The sequence below is a fragment of the Rhea pennata genome, chromosome 3 (genome assembly GCF_028389875.1).
Source record: "Rhea pennata isolate bPtePen1 chromosome 3, bPtePen1.pri, whole genome shotgun sequence".
Taxonomy (NCBI): Eukaryota; Metazoa; Chordata; class Aves; order Rheiformes; family Rheidae; genus Rhea; species Rhea pennata.
The window spans coordinates 122945733-122958089 of record NC_084665.1 but is presented as its reverse complement, the minus strand read 5'-3'; the positions used below and the strand labels follow the sequence as shown (position 1 = coordinate 122958089).

The window sequence follows — 12357 nt, the reverse complement described above, 5'->3', positions numbered from 1 at the left end:
GCCCGTGCTTTACAGTCTGGGAAGTTGACCAAAATGAATGTTCTGTGTATTTCGAGCACAAATGTAGAAATACTCCCTCAAGGAAATAAAGAGACTTTCAAAATAAATAATTTGTGTTAACACAGTGTGGTTGTGATTACCTACTTCAGACTCTCCTGTGGAAAAAGGATCAGGTGTTTGGCAGTCTGGATCATCATCAGCAATGCTATATGGAGTTACATGACTACCCCTGTACTCTGATCAGTTTTCCACATTTAACTGTGTAAACTGGATTTTTAAATATATTAACAGATGCCAGATTTCAATATACAGGTTATAGGACAGTTTTGTCTTGAGAGATGTTTTACATTGCTGCTACTTACCTTTTTATTTATCAGTAGATTTCCAAAGTGGTTCAGCTGAATTGGTTGGAAGATGACATTTTCATTTCAAACTGAAGTTGATAAATGGCTATGGTCTTTATGATTTGTGGCTGTCAGGCTTTCCTATCTGTTCAGCAGTATTTTATGTCCATCACTCAGGAAAAAGCAATTCTGGGCAGCAGCAAGATAAAAGTACTGTGCTTGCTCCAGGCAGTAGTGGAAGAAAAATATGATGATTTGAAGCAAGCTTAGAGAATATGTTTGGCAAAAATAAATGTATACACTATAAAAATATGTACAATGGGAGTTCCAAAATGTGTATCGTCAACAGGTAACTGTCTAAAAAAAAAAAAAAAAAAAAAAAAAAAAAAAAAAAAAAAAGCTATAGGGAAAAAAAGGCAAAAAAAAAAATCTAGCTTTTCATGTTTATATATGACTGGCTTCTGTTATGTATCTGTTATTCTAGCTTCTGTTATATTTGTTGCACCATCATGTAGTTCTGTTTTTTAACAATGATTTTCAGACTTCATGTGTTGGCAGTAAAGGGATAAATGTTACGTTGGAAAATGTATTCAGCAGTGCTTTTGATAAAACTATCTGTATGTAAGAACTGTAAATTTTAATGGATTTGAAGTTCAGTATACTTTCTTGCATTTGATTCCTTAATTGTGAATTAATTGATGGATGTTGTTAACGCCCTGGTAAAACAAGGAATAATCTGGGAAGAAACCTCTTCAGCTGTTCAGAGTATCAATCTTTTTAACTCTATTATGCTCTCCTCTTTGTTCATACATGCTGTGATCTGCAGAAGAGTCAGAGGCTTCAGGGACAACTTTGCTAGGTTTCGTATTGCCTGTTTATCTGACTGGATTTGAGTGAAAGGGAAACCTGATTACTGCAGGTTTGTGGAAATTCCTGGCATGAACAGAATTTCTTGATGAACAAATGAGTCCTTACTGCCAAACAAGCTTTAAGCAAGCGACTCTCATGGATCCTCTAATGGATGTTGTGCGACAGATGCAAAAGCATGTAAATATATTGCTATGCTTTGCTGAGTAAACTCCTATTTCCCTACCTGCCTCCCAACCCGAAGCCCTGCCAATAAGAAAAATCCTGGGTCATTTTCCTAGCGTTATTCTAATAGATGAGTTTGTCCACTATTTTTTTCCATTAGTTTTTCCCTCTTGAACTGTATTGTTATAAGGGAAATGTAGCATTTGTTTTTAGGTCTGCCTTTTAGTGTATGTGTGGCTTTGAACTTATATATTACCATATGTTTGAATAATATTCACTGTATTTTTTCTTTTTCTTCAGTGGACTATATCGTGGAGTATGACTATGATGCAGTGCATGATGATGAGTTAACGATTCGAGTTGGGGAAATCATCAGGAATGTGAAAAAGTTAGAAGAAGAAGGATGGTTAGAAGGGGAGCTAAATGGCAAAAGGGGCATGTTCCCTGACAATTTTGTGAAGGTAAGTTCTGCATTGACTTGTTTTTACTGTAATAATAGTAGCCTATTATTGAAATCGTTAGAAATACATATAAGTTGCATTTGTAGCAAGATGAGTTTTTTGTTGCATTTTTACTGGAACACTTTTTATTTTCTTTAGTATGTGTTTGAAAGCTTCCCCCCCGCCCCCAGTAAGTTGTGCTGTTTATATTCACCTAAGCATTTCTTTTGGGCTGTATTGTGTCTCCCTGAGATGCTTCACTGTGCTAGCAGCTGTCTGTAGCCATGGTGACCTGCTTTAGTAAGATAAGCTGATTTTAAAAAATCAATCAAACAAACAAACAAACAAAAACTACATCTGTAGAAGCCATTAGGTCAAGGGAGAGCAGAGAAAGTGGCGTCATGGTTCAATCAGCTCAGCTGTAATGAGAAACTGCATCCTCAAGTTGTGGTTATGTGGTCACTTCAGTATGGGTTGAAGCTGTTCTCTTAGAAGATGCAATCCTGCTCTTGCTTTCCTCAACTGCTCAGTGCTGGCGCTGTCTCCTGTATGACCTTGCAAAAGGCCAGATCAGGGAATAGGTCCAGCTGAAGGGTAACTATATGAAGGCAGGTTATTTTTCAGCTGGTTTGATTTCCTGAACAGGTGAACCGAGTGTCAGGAACAAATGTCTGAAAAGGAAACAGTGTGCAAGTAGTCTTCTGGACTGCAGCGTAGTATGTACTTCAGATTAAAATCCTCTTCTCCCTGAATATGACCTCTTTTCTGGGATCTAGATTTAGCTCATTGCTAGCAATGATTATCTACCACTGTGAAATTACTTCTTAAGTCTTTTATTTAACCTTTCGTATTTATTGTATGTGCTTGGGGTGTGGGCGGGGAAGGAAACTGCCTAATTTTAAAGTTCTTGTTTGCAACTTCCACATTTTTTTTTCTATTTTCTGAGTAGTTTCGTAAATCTAGCATTGAGCATCTGGCTATTTCTAGGTAAGAGTGTTAGTTACAATAAAGAAGTCTGCAAAGAATAGGTATAATATTTCATCTTACTGTGATGCTTTGGTGTTTTTAACACAAATGAAAACTTGTCCAAAGCGCTACAAACTTTTTTTTATACTCACATTTATTAAATTTGACAATTTCTCTGTTTAACTTGTTGAAAAAAGCAAAAAATTACTTACTTTTGACTTACTCCTGGGAGATTCAAATTTGTCTTTTAAAACAGTACTACTGGAAGTAATCCATTAGTTTTACAGTGAGGGTCTTTTACAGAGAATGAATTTGTAGAATGCCTTTCACTTGTCTAGTATTTTTAACTTGTTTGCACTTTGTAGTTTAGCTCAAACTCTGCTTTAGATTTAGAGCTCTTTATAAATGTAACTTAATTTTACTGTAAGTGCTGTTTTTATACTATTGATGATATACTTGATTTTTAAAAAATAATTTTTTTAAAAAAAAAATCTACACCCGTAGAAGCCATCAGGTCAACGGAGAGCGTGGAAGTGCTGTATAGGAAGAAAGTATTAGACATGGCTCTTTCATAGAAGCATAGAATCAGTAAGGTTGGAAGGGACCTCTGGAGATCACCTAGTCCAACCCCCCTGCTCAGCAGGGTCACCTAGAGCATGTTAGACAGGGTTGCATCCAGGTGGGCCTTGAAGATCTCCAGACAAGGAGACTCCACAACCTCCCTGGGAAACCTGTTCCAGTGCTCTGTCACTCTCACAGGGAAGAAATTCCCCCTCACGGTCAGGCAGAACTTCCTGTGCTTCAATTTCTGCCCATTGCCTCTTCTCCTGTCACACGGGACGACTGAAAAGAGTTTGTCCCCGTCCCCTTGACACCCTCTCTTCAGGTACTTATACACATTGATCAGATCCCCCCTCAGTCTGCTCTTCCCCAGGCTGAAGAGGCCCAGCTCTCGCAGCCGTTCCTCATAGGGCAGGTGCTCCAGCCCTCGGATCATCTTCGTAGCCCTACGTTGGACTCTCTCCAGTAGCTCCATGCCCCTCTTGTCCTGGGGAGCCCAGAACTGGGCACAGTACTTGAGATGAGGCCTGCCCAGGGCTGAGCAGAGGGGCAGGATCACCTCCCTTGACCTGCTGGCAGCACTCTTCCCAATGCACCCCGGGAGACCATTGGCCTTCTTGGCCACAAGGGCACATTGCTGGCTCATGGTCAATCTGTCATCCACCAGCACTCCCAGATCTTTTTGTGTTACCAGACTATCTTTTATACTGAACAGCAAAGAAGGATCAGGGTGGCTTGTTTTTGTGTTACAAACTAAATTTGTGAGATGTTTTCTTGTCTTTCTGCTGTTGCAGGGTGACTTTCGCAGTCTTTGAATTAAATTGTTCCTATACTGAAAAATCTTTGCATCTCAGCTTCAGATGATTTTTAACTCTACAACTTTTTAGTATTTGTAAGGAAGATAAGATTTTTTTGAACTGTAAGAGACTTGTGCTTTTTAGAAAACTTAGGAATTTGGAAAAGTGAAAAGGAAGCTTTATAGTGGAGGAAAATCTTTGGTTTATTGTTTGAGCGACAGTGGGGACTAACTTGCCTTCCTGGTACAGTATGCTAGTGCTCAATTGTGAAGTTGACTCTGTGAATTTTTTATTTTAGACTCTGAATGCATAGGTTGAATAATCTGTATTGCAGTGATCAGAGTATGGAAAAACCTGAACTGTTAGGGAAATGAAAGTCCAAATTTTCTTTGTGACCCTTCTGGTTATACTCTGTGGTTAAAAGTTGGCTTTACAGGTTAATATTTGCATTGTCTGAGGGACTATTTTCAGGAAAGTTGGTGCAGGAAAGCTGTTTCTTGCCTGAGCTGCTGTCAGCAATTTGCTGTTGCGGTAGGGATTGACAGTGTAAAATTTTTGAAACTCTGTTGTGACTGGACCACTGCAAGTGTCAAGCCTGCAAAACCAGACTTCAGTCATCCAGCTGACAGCTTAGCTTTGTGTAATGTTATGTTAACACACTTAGAGGGTCAGTGAACTGCAGTAAGAAGATAGAAATGAACTGAAACAAAATTCTACTTTGGCCTTGTGAACAAGGAAGGTCTTTTGAGAAATAATTTACTCCTTAGCTGCCTCACCTAATAGATGTTGAAGCTCTAAATGAGCTAATTGCTTATGTGTCCTCTGGACATCTTATGGGAAGCTAGTTGCGGTCTTAGGGAGAGAGCAGTAACATCAAAACAGTGAGTTGGGGGTGTATGGCTCCAAGAAGGATGCTGAAGAGGTACAGATATTACTGACTCTGTGGCTCACGCAGAAGGGAAAGGAGACTTGAGGTCTTGGTGATGCAGTGAGTAGGAAACAACTGGAAGGAAACCAAGCTAGGAGGATCTGCAAAACCTGAGATGAGCTTGGTCCAAGTGCCAAAACATCTTGCTATCTCTCAAGGGGAAGAGAACATAGGATAAATCTCCCAGGTCAGATCAGTGGAAGACCTGACTGGAGAGAGCAAATAGTGTGGACAAGAGGAAGAGTAGCACCAGGTTTGTGCATTCTAATGTGAGATTCTGGGACTCTAATTTCTATGTCTTTCTGCCAGGATCTCCTTATTCTCCTTTTCTGCATGTTATTTCATGCATCAGATGGAGATCTGGCCTGAACCTGTTACACATACATTTTTTTTTTTTCTGTGCTTCTGAGACCAGCATATAGGTTATCTGTTCAGAATTTGGACGGTAAACTTCAGTCTCTCCTGATCTGAAATCGATTGATATTTGTTGAAAGAGTGCATGTTATCCACTGAATTTGTCTGGCCTTTTGCTTTATAAAATATTTAAGAGACAGATTAAACAGGGCAAAGATGGATGCATTTTCTTTGTTTTCAAATGTTAGATGTGTTTAGAGAATCGCCAAATAATTCTTTTAAAGAAGTCATTGATTTCCATCAAACAACTGCAAAAGCATTTGGAGAGTGGAGGCCAGTAATTCCAGACTATTTGGTGGCTGTTAGTTTTGTTAGTTTGTCATGTCTGCAGGAAAAGATCCTGTTGCCTGACAGCAGCTGCAGACTGTCCTTGGCTGCCGGGCAACATGCGGCTGCTTCTTGCTTGTTTGAAGGACAACCAAAATGTCAATAGGAGGATTATGGCTGCATGCATTTTTGATGTGTCAGATGCCCCAGATTCTAACTGTATCATCGCAGCTACAGCAGATCACAGTGCTGTTTTGTTCTGTCATTCTGGGCTTTGGTAATACATAGGGTTTACTGACATTTTTATGCCATTCCACATTCTTTAACTTTTGCATCAGACAAATGCAGCTTTTCTGTTTTAAGTCTGAGTGCTGTCAACTTCATTTTGAAGGCTTATAGGAAATAGCTTTTCGATGATGTCTTTTTCTAAATTGTAAATATTGCACAAAAGAAGTTTTATGAAGGTTATGTAGTGGCTGGCTCTTTTGTTTGTCAGGAAGCTGACTTTTGTTTCAGAGATGTATTAAGGTTAATTTGCTGCACAAGCAGGTAGCTGAGCTAAATCCCATCTTAATTTGAAGTGCTCATTTAGAGAAGGGAGAGTAGGGAAGCTCCTTCAGGATGCTGATATGATACTGCCTCTTGGTACCTTGCAACATGTGCTGTTAGCAAGACTTATTTCAAAATCTCTTTGGCTTCTGGCCAATTTTTTTTTGCCTGTTGAGGCTGACATCCTGAAGAAGGATAGGAGGTAGGTGGTGCCTGGTTATTAGTGCCAGCTGGGATTGGGCATTTGCTGCAGGCTTACTGCTTCTCAGATCATTCTTTAACCTGTCAAAGTGGTATGCCAAGAGACACAGTTCTTGGTGCCTAATTACTTCCGTCTTATTATGTGTTAATAAGAAGGGGAACAGATAGACCCAGCTAAGGAAAGCTAGACTTCCTATAAAGCCAGTGTACTGGGATAATAACAGTGTGAAAGTGTTGTGGGGTTGGCAAGTGTTTGAATGGGAAGTGGAAGGTATTTTAAAGGATGGGAGGGGAGGGATGTCCAAAGCAGTCCTGAAATGAGAGCTCAAATGTGGTGGAGAGGCTTGTGGTGACTTCATAGTTTTTTTTTGTTTTTTTTTTTTTTTTTTTTTTTAGAAAAAAATTACTTGAATTAACATTTCGGCAATAGGCATTTATTTATTTCCTTTTTTTCTGTAGCATGAAGCTGGAGCTTAGAGTTCTTTGATGGGAAACTTAGTTGTTCTTCATGCTTGACTTGCGAAAAAAAAAATGCAGCTTTTGAATTCTGTTTTCTCTTCCTGGTTGTTACATGTCTTATTGATACAGAACACATTTTTCTCTTTATAACTATTTCCTCTGCAGGTGAAAGCTTTCTAATTTTATCAGTGAGTTTGGATTAAATTTTGGTTTGGGCTCTGTGTATATACACATTCTGGTGAGAATGTTGTAATATTTGATTTGGAAATCCTTTCCTGATATTATTTCATCACTCTTTCTCCTTTTTCCTATGTGGGCAAATGAAGATAGGCAATTTCATAAATTCCTGAAAAAGCACTTAACATTGGAAGCATAGTAGACTTTTCTTGTTTTCTGTGACAGTGTCTTTTCCTTTTTGAAGTTCATCATAGTGTGAAATGTAGAAAGATGTTCATTTCCAATATGGGTTAAAGCAATGCAGTAGTGAAGTTAAATGAAAAGTGTGGATTTTTTTGAGAGAATAGGCTGGATTTTGTAGGGATTATTATTATTATTATTATTATTTTAAAGTAGCTCTATTCTACTATCCAGCTAACTCTTGTGTTCATAAGCTTGAAGTGCTAATTTGGTGTTCATTCTTTTTTTTTTTTTTTTTTTTTTTTTTTTTTTTTTTTTTTTTAAGTTTTTTGTCTATTTGTAGCTGATAAGGTCCCTGAGATCTTGAAGTTGTAAATACACTGCTATCCTAGCTTTCTATTTAGCTGTATCCTGAGTCTGTTTTTTCACAGTAGTCAAACTATTGGTTCATATGCTCAAGGCAGTAACTTAGGGGAGGAGCAACAGATTAATAGTTTTCATCAGATAAAGTGGAAGAGTGTACAGATAGGCTTAGGTGACTTTGTGGCAAACAAACTGGAATATTTCTGTAGCTGTGTTTTGGATATACACTATTTCTCTTTAGTCACTCATTCAGTGGAGGAAGTTTCTGTGACTGAGCTGGTTCAGAAGACGCTTTTTGCAGCCCAGGTGTGCTCAGCTGCTCCTGCTAGCTTAGTGCAGAGCCTGGATCCTTTTCAGGTTAATGTGTGAACTTTGCTCGCTACGACATTTTTTCTTCCTCCCCCTAAATAAAAAAACACAACACTGGGTGTGTTCGAGCAAGTATGTCCTTGGAAGCGGTAAGTTTTTCTGTGTGCTTTTAAAACCAAATATTGCAAACTGCCTTTGAATTTCAGATTGGGTTTAATATGGGTATAATAATTTCTGACTGTGATATGATTTTTAGATTTTATGTAATATACTTTGTTATATGAACAACCGAGGCCAAGAATTTACAAAGTTATTTGTTTTTGATTTAGATTAGCTGCTCTACTGCAGTTTACTGAAGCATTTGAGAATTTTACTCAACTGCGGTGCTTGCCTGAAGAACTTATTTAAAAAGAGATGATTGTTTTTAGGGTTAACTTTTGTGTACAACTTCCTGGTCTTTGTGTTTGCTGTCTAGTTAAAAAAAAAAAAAAAAAAAAAAAAAAAAAAAACCCTTTCTTCTGCAGAAAACTCCCTAGAACCAAATTTTTTCACCAAAAAGTTACAGTATTAACACGATTAACTTACTTTCTTAGTGCCTCTTAGCTTTGTTCTTGCTGCTGTTGTGTTGTTCTGTACAGAGTATGCTGCTAACCGACAGAACTCTTGGCTGAAAACTTTCAGAAGTGATATCCTCAGTAATTCCCCTTTAAAAATAGAAAATTGACCTCACCAACAACTTTAAACAGGAAGTAGGAAATCGAGGGATTATGGATTAGATGATGCGGACCTTTACAGGATTGTTTTATAAGAATTCTGATCTAGTTGTGCTTTAATAAAACATTAATTTAAAAAAATGAATAACAGTAGAAGTTTCTGCACTTAAAGAATAAGCCACCCTGTTTTATAGGGAAGCAGAGCAGTATACAGTAAGGAGACTTTTCCCTTTTTAGGGAAGAACAATTTTGCTGATATAATTGTCCCTTATGTTATTCCTGGCACAGCTAACTGTTGCCACAATGGAAGGACTGTGATTCAGCCTGTATTACACAGTCCTATCCTTTGCAGAAAAAAAAAATAAGTAAAGAACGTGCAAACAAATATGCCAGTCTGTCCAAAACCTCACTGTAGGATTTGGCAAGGGGATTAAAAGAGGTTTTCTGGGTGTTTTTTCAACTAACTTAACCTCTGATGCCAAGATGTACATCTAGTTTGAAGAGATTAAGGTACCTGCACTGTAATAGGAAAAAAAAAAAAAAACTATTTATTTCCAGAATTTATAGATTTGATGTTCTGCCCGGTCTTACCCTAGGCTGTATATTTTGATGCCTGATCAATCACTATGCTGTCTGAACTCTTGAAATGCAAATAATGCTTGCTGAAAATTAAGTATACAGTGATTTATTGATCTTACAAGTCAACTGAGATTTTGGTTTGTATGGCTTCTTCTGTTTGTTTTTGAATTGAGGAAACCAGTCTGGAAATGGGTTGCATAGCGATGTGAAATTGAGGAGCTTTGCGATTTTATTTTTTTTTTTCTTAGCTTCCCAGTAAGAGAGGTAGTCAGCTCTTCAAAGCAACTGAAAGTGGCAGTTTTCAAAAACAAAGATAGTGAGGAAGATTGAAAACCAGATCAAATAACATTGGTTTTAGTGCTGATTGTTAGAAAAAAATATGTATATAAGCTGATTTGTGCTGATTTTTCTTCTGGCTTTTGGAGAAAATAGTCCTACTGGAGAGTGCGCACTCCTCGCAGGTGAGCATGAGTAGTAGTACTGCTGTTTGCTCCGGAGGAGGGCCCACGCACGGGTGCGTGAGATCCTTTCGCATGAATCCCATTGATCGGTTATATAGGGAGCTCAGGGGAGCAGTAATAAGGAATCCGGCATTTATGGGATGAGACACGGTTCTCGATTATCCATCTGTTTTGGCCTGTCTGAATAAACAATGAAGCAGGTTTCTCCTAACCTGAGCCATCAGGCCTTGGTGAAGTTTCTGCACGATGGGAATCTTTTAAAAAACAGCTGAAGATGTTGGCCCTTTCAGCAGATGGAAGAATTAACATAAGGCAGCAAGAGTTTTGTGTTAATTCACAGTGAGCTCTGAATCCTATCCCTGCTGCTGTGTGGCTTTTTTGAAGCAGGATCACTGGATTAACTACTTGGGTTTATACCAGTCAGGCCTTGACCCTGCAAATTCCCCTCTGTAAACTAACCTTTTTAATGTGAAGAGTGAAAAAACGGTGTTGAGGGTTTTTTGAATTTACAGTGAGGCTTTCTACACCATAGAGCTGCTGTTGCTGACACGGTCTTGCCAGCACAGTTGCTCGTAGGCATCTTAGCGTAAGCAGTGTGTCTCCCCTGGTGTTTATGTTGTGATATGAATGGAATAAGCTAAGCAGATACAGTCTTGTAGTACCATAACTGTGTCCACACTGGAATTTTGTTGTCTAACTGCTGTTAATTATTGATGTTACGTGTGTGAATAACTTCATATTTCAAGGCAGTGTAGTTATGTGAATTATAAAGATCTTGAATAACAAAGATACCTGGGTATATGAATTGGTTTTGTTTATCTTAATGGACTATTGGATATGAAATGTTACGGATGCTTTTGTCAAACATTAGCTGTTCAAATGCAGAAAACATGGTGAAACGATTGATGCTTTCCAGTTCTAAGCAGGCATCCACACTTTTCAAAATGTTTAAAATAGTACTTATAAAAGAAATTTTAAATAGCATTTGAAAAATTGTTTCGCTTCAAAAATCTATAGCATGTTGAATTCTTCTGTAACTGAATATAAACACTAAATGAAGAAAACATTAGCACTTGTTTTATTTTTAGTATTTTAAAATGTTGTGTTGCCAGAGAGCCCGATTAATTCATGAAAGTGCTCCTAAATTTTGCATCAGGAGACAGTATTGACAAGAAGGGAACTTGAGATACTGTTCCTAAGGAAGACAGGATAAAATGTGATGACACACTTCCATGAATACTGCTTAATATGCTAAATATTCTCTCTCATTTGAGTAATAAAAGTTTCTTGATTGTACATGCTCCTCTTTTCTAGTTATCACATCTGCTTGTGACTTTGTTCTGTTGTCACTCCTGGATATCTAATGCTGCTCAGCTAGGATGTAATGTTTTGTGTGCAAGATAGTATGAAAAGGTAAAAAAATTATACAAATAGTTACTTTTTTTTTAACCACATGAAACCATCTGCTCTTGTCTTTCCTCATCTAGTTTTTAATCCTGCTCATGCATAACTTTGTAACCTAGTTTTGTAGCCCTATAGAAGGATAACCATTCTTCACTGCAGCTAGGATAACCATTCTTCACTGCAGCTACTTAAGCCAGGAGTACGTTGCATTAGATGGCATTTGCAACCATCGTTAACTAAACTCCACAAAACACGGATGATATCAGAGTCAGAAATAATTGACTGGACGTGTGCAGAGAACATGTTTACGTTTAGATCTTTTCTATGTACACAACTCTAGAGTAGTCCCGTAAATATATACTCTGTAATTAACTTATGAGTTAATAAAGAGGTCTGTTACTCCAGGTAACATAGGTAATGTTTGTTATGTGCAGAGAGCTCTTGAGAGTCCTAGGATGTGAACTGCAGAATGATACTTTTAGTACTTGATTACCTGTCTAGTAAATCAGCACATATTTACACCTGACACCATTAATATAAATTTGTTCCCTTACTTTTTTGTGTAAGGATGAATAGAGGAGATGGAATTCTTGTAGTCTGATTTACAGTAGTCCTGGGAAGGATTAGAAGGTTTAGGTCAGGGTAATAATACTTGCAGACTTAAAAATTTGCATGAGGGTAGCTCTTCTAGCCTGTGATCTTGCAGCTGTCAAGTCACTTGTGAGTTTTTTTGGAAGGGTCATTTTTGAGGGGAAGTTACCTGGTACATACTGTAACATTTTCAATGTTAAATTTATTTTTAATGTGTTTTGCTTCCTTGAATATTCAGTTTAGTGTTATGAACTACTATCAAAATTGAATGTACTAAATGATTGCTAGGTCTGAAAAACTTTTTGGATATTTTCCACTTCCTAAAAATCTTACTTTACTGTGGGTATGTTTATTTTAGTTAGCTTTAGATTTGCTGTACTATGCTGTAAAACCAATGAATGATGGGTAGATGCCCTTTGTCATCTCTTATAAAACAGGAGCAGAAAGCAAGACTCGTTAATGTTAGTTAATGTGTGAAGTTTTGATGAAATTAATTTTCAAAACTATATATTTTTTAACAACAACAGGAGGTAGGATTTTAAAACTTGAGCTTCTGAGATTTTTGTAATTACATTCCTAGTCCTGATTCAGCTAAATAAATGATCTTTGTATCTTAGGCAAG

General features: G+C 37.7%; 1 protein-coding gene across 1 annotated transcript in view; it reads left to right on the top strand.

Annotated features, from left to right (window-relative positions):
• CD2AP (CD2 associated protein) overlaps window positions 1–12357 on the top strand; it is an 83737-nt gene that overhangs the window by 22050 nt on the left and 49330 nt on the right. The window contains exon 2 of the mRNA XM_062573218.1: window positions 1677–1837. Within this exon, the coding sequence (XP_062429202.1) occupies window positions 1677–1837 (161 nt within the window). The remainder of the gene's footprint in view (window positions 1–1676; window positions 1838–12357) is intronic.